The following is a 609-nucleotide window of genomic DNA, read 5'->3' on the forward strand; positions in this document are numbered from 1 at the left end:
TCGTGCCGAGGCCGAGGTGTTATTGGGAGCTGTTCAGGATGAAGGGACTTATTTTTTGGTTTATGGAGTTCCAGGTTTTGGGAAAGATAATGAAAGTTTGATCAGTCGGGAGGAATTTTTGGGTGGGGTGAGGTTGGGGGTTCCTCAAGCTAACGAGTTGGCCGCCGAGGCCGTAGTGTTGCAGTACACGGATTGGTTGGATCAGGATAACCCAGTGAAGAACAGAGAGGCCTTGGATGACATCGTGGGTGACCACAACGTGGTGTGTCCACTCATGCACTTCGCTCAGCGTTGGGCGGAACGCGGCGGGACGGTCTACGCTTACTTGTTCGATCATCGAGCGTCCAATTTGCTATGGCCGCCGTGGATGGGAGTTCCTCATGGCTATGAGATTGAGTTTGTCTTTGGGCAACCCTTGAACCCAGGGCTGAACTACACGGCTGAGGAGGAGGAATTGAGCAGGAGAATCATGAGATATTGGGGCAATTTTGCCCGGACGGGGTACGGAGGGGAGGGAGGGGGAGATGGGGTGGAGAGGATGGAGAGGATGGAGAGGATGGAGAGGATGGAGAGGATGGAGGGATGGAAGGAGAGAAGGTCATGTCATGG

The 609-nt window shown here is 54.0% G+C and overlaps 1 protein-coding gene across 1 annotated transcript in view; it reads left to right on the forward strand.

Moving 5' to 3' along the window:
• ACHE (acetylcholinesterase (Yt blood group)) overlaps positions 1-501 on the forward strand; it is a gene marked incomplete at both ends in the record, with an annotated part of 1,425 nt that extends 924 nt beyond the window's left edge. The window contains one exon of the mRNA XM_009078297.1: positions 11-501. Within this exon, the coding sequence (XP_009076545.1) occupies positions 11-501 (491 nt within the window). The remainder of the gene's footprint in view (positions 1-10) is intronic.
• Positions 502-609: the final 108 nt, after the last annotated feature.

Source organism: Acanthisitta chloris, unplaced genomic scaffold (genome assembly GCF_000695815.1).
Source record: "Acanthisitta chloris isolate BGI_N310 unplaced genomic scaffold, ASM69581v1 scaffold7247, whole genome shotgun sequence".
NCBI classification, from domain to species: domain Eukaryota; kingdom Metazoa; phylum Chordata; class Aves; order Passeriformes; family Acanthisittidae; genus Acanthisitta; species Acanthisitta chloris.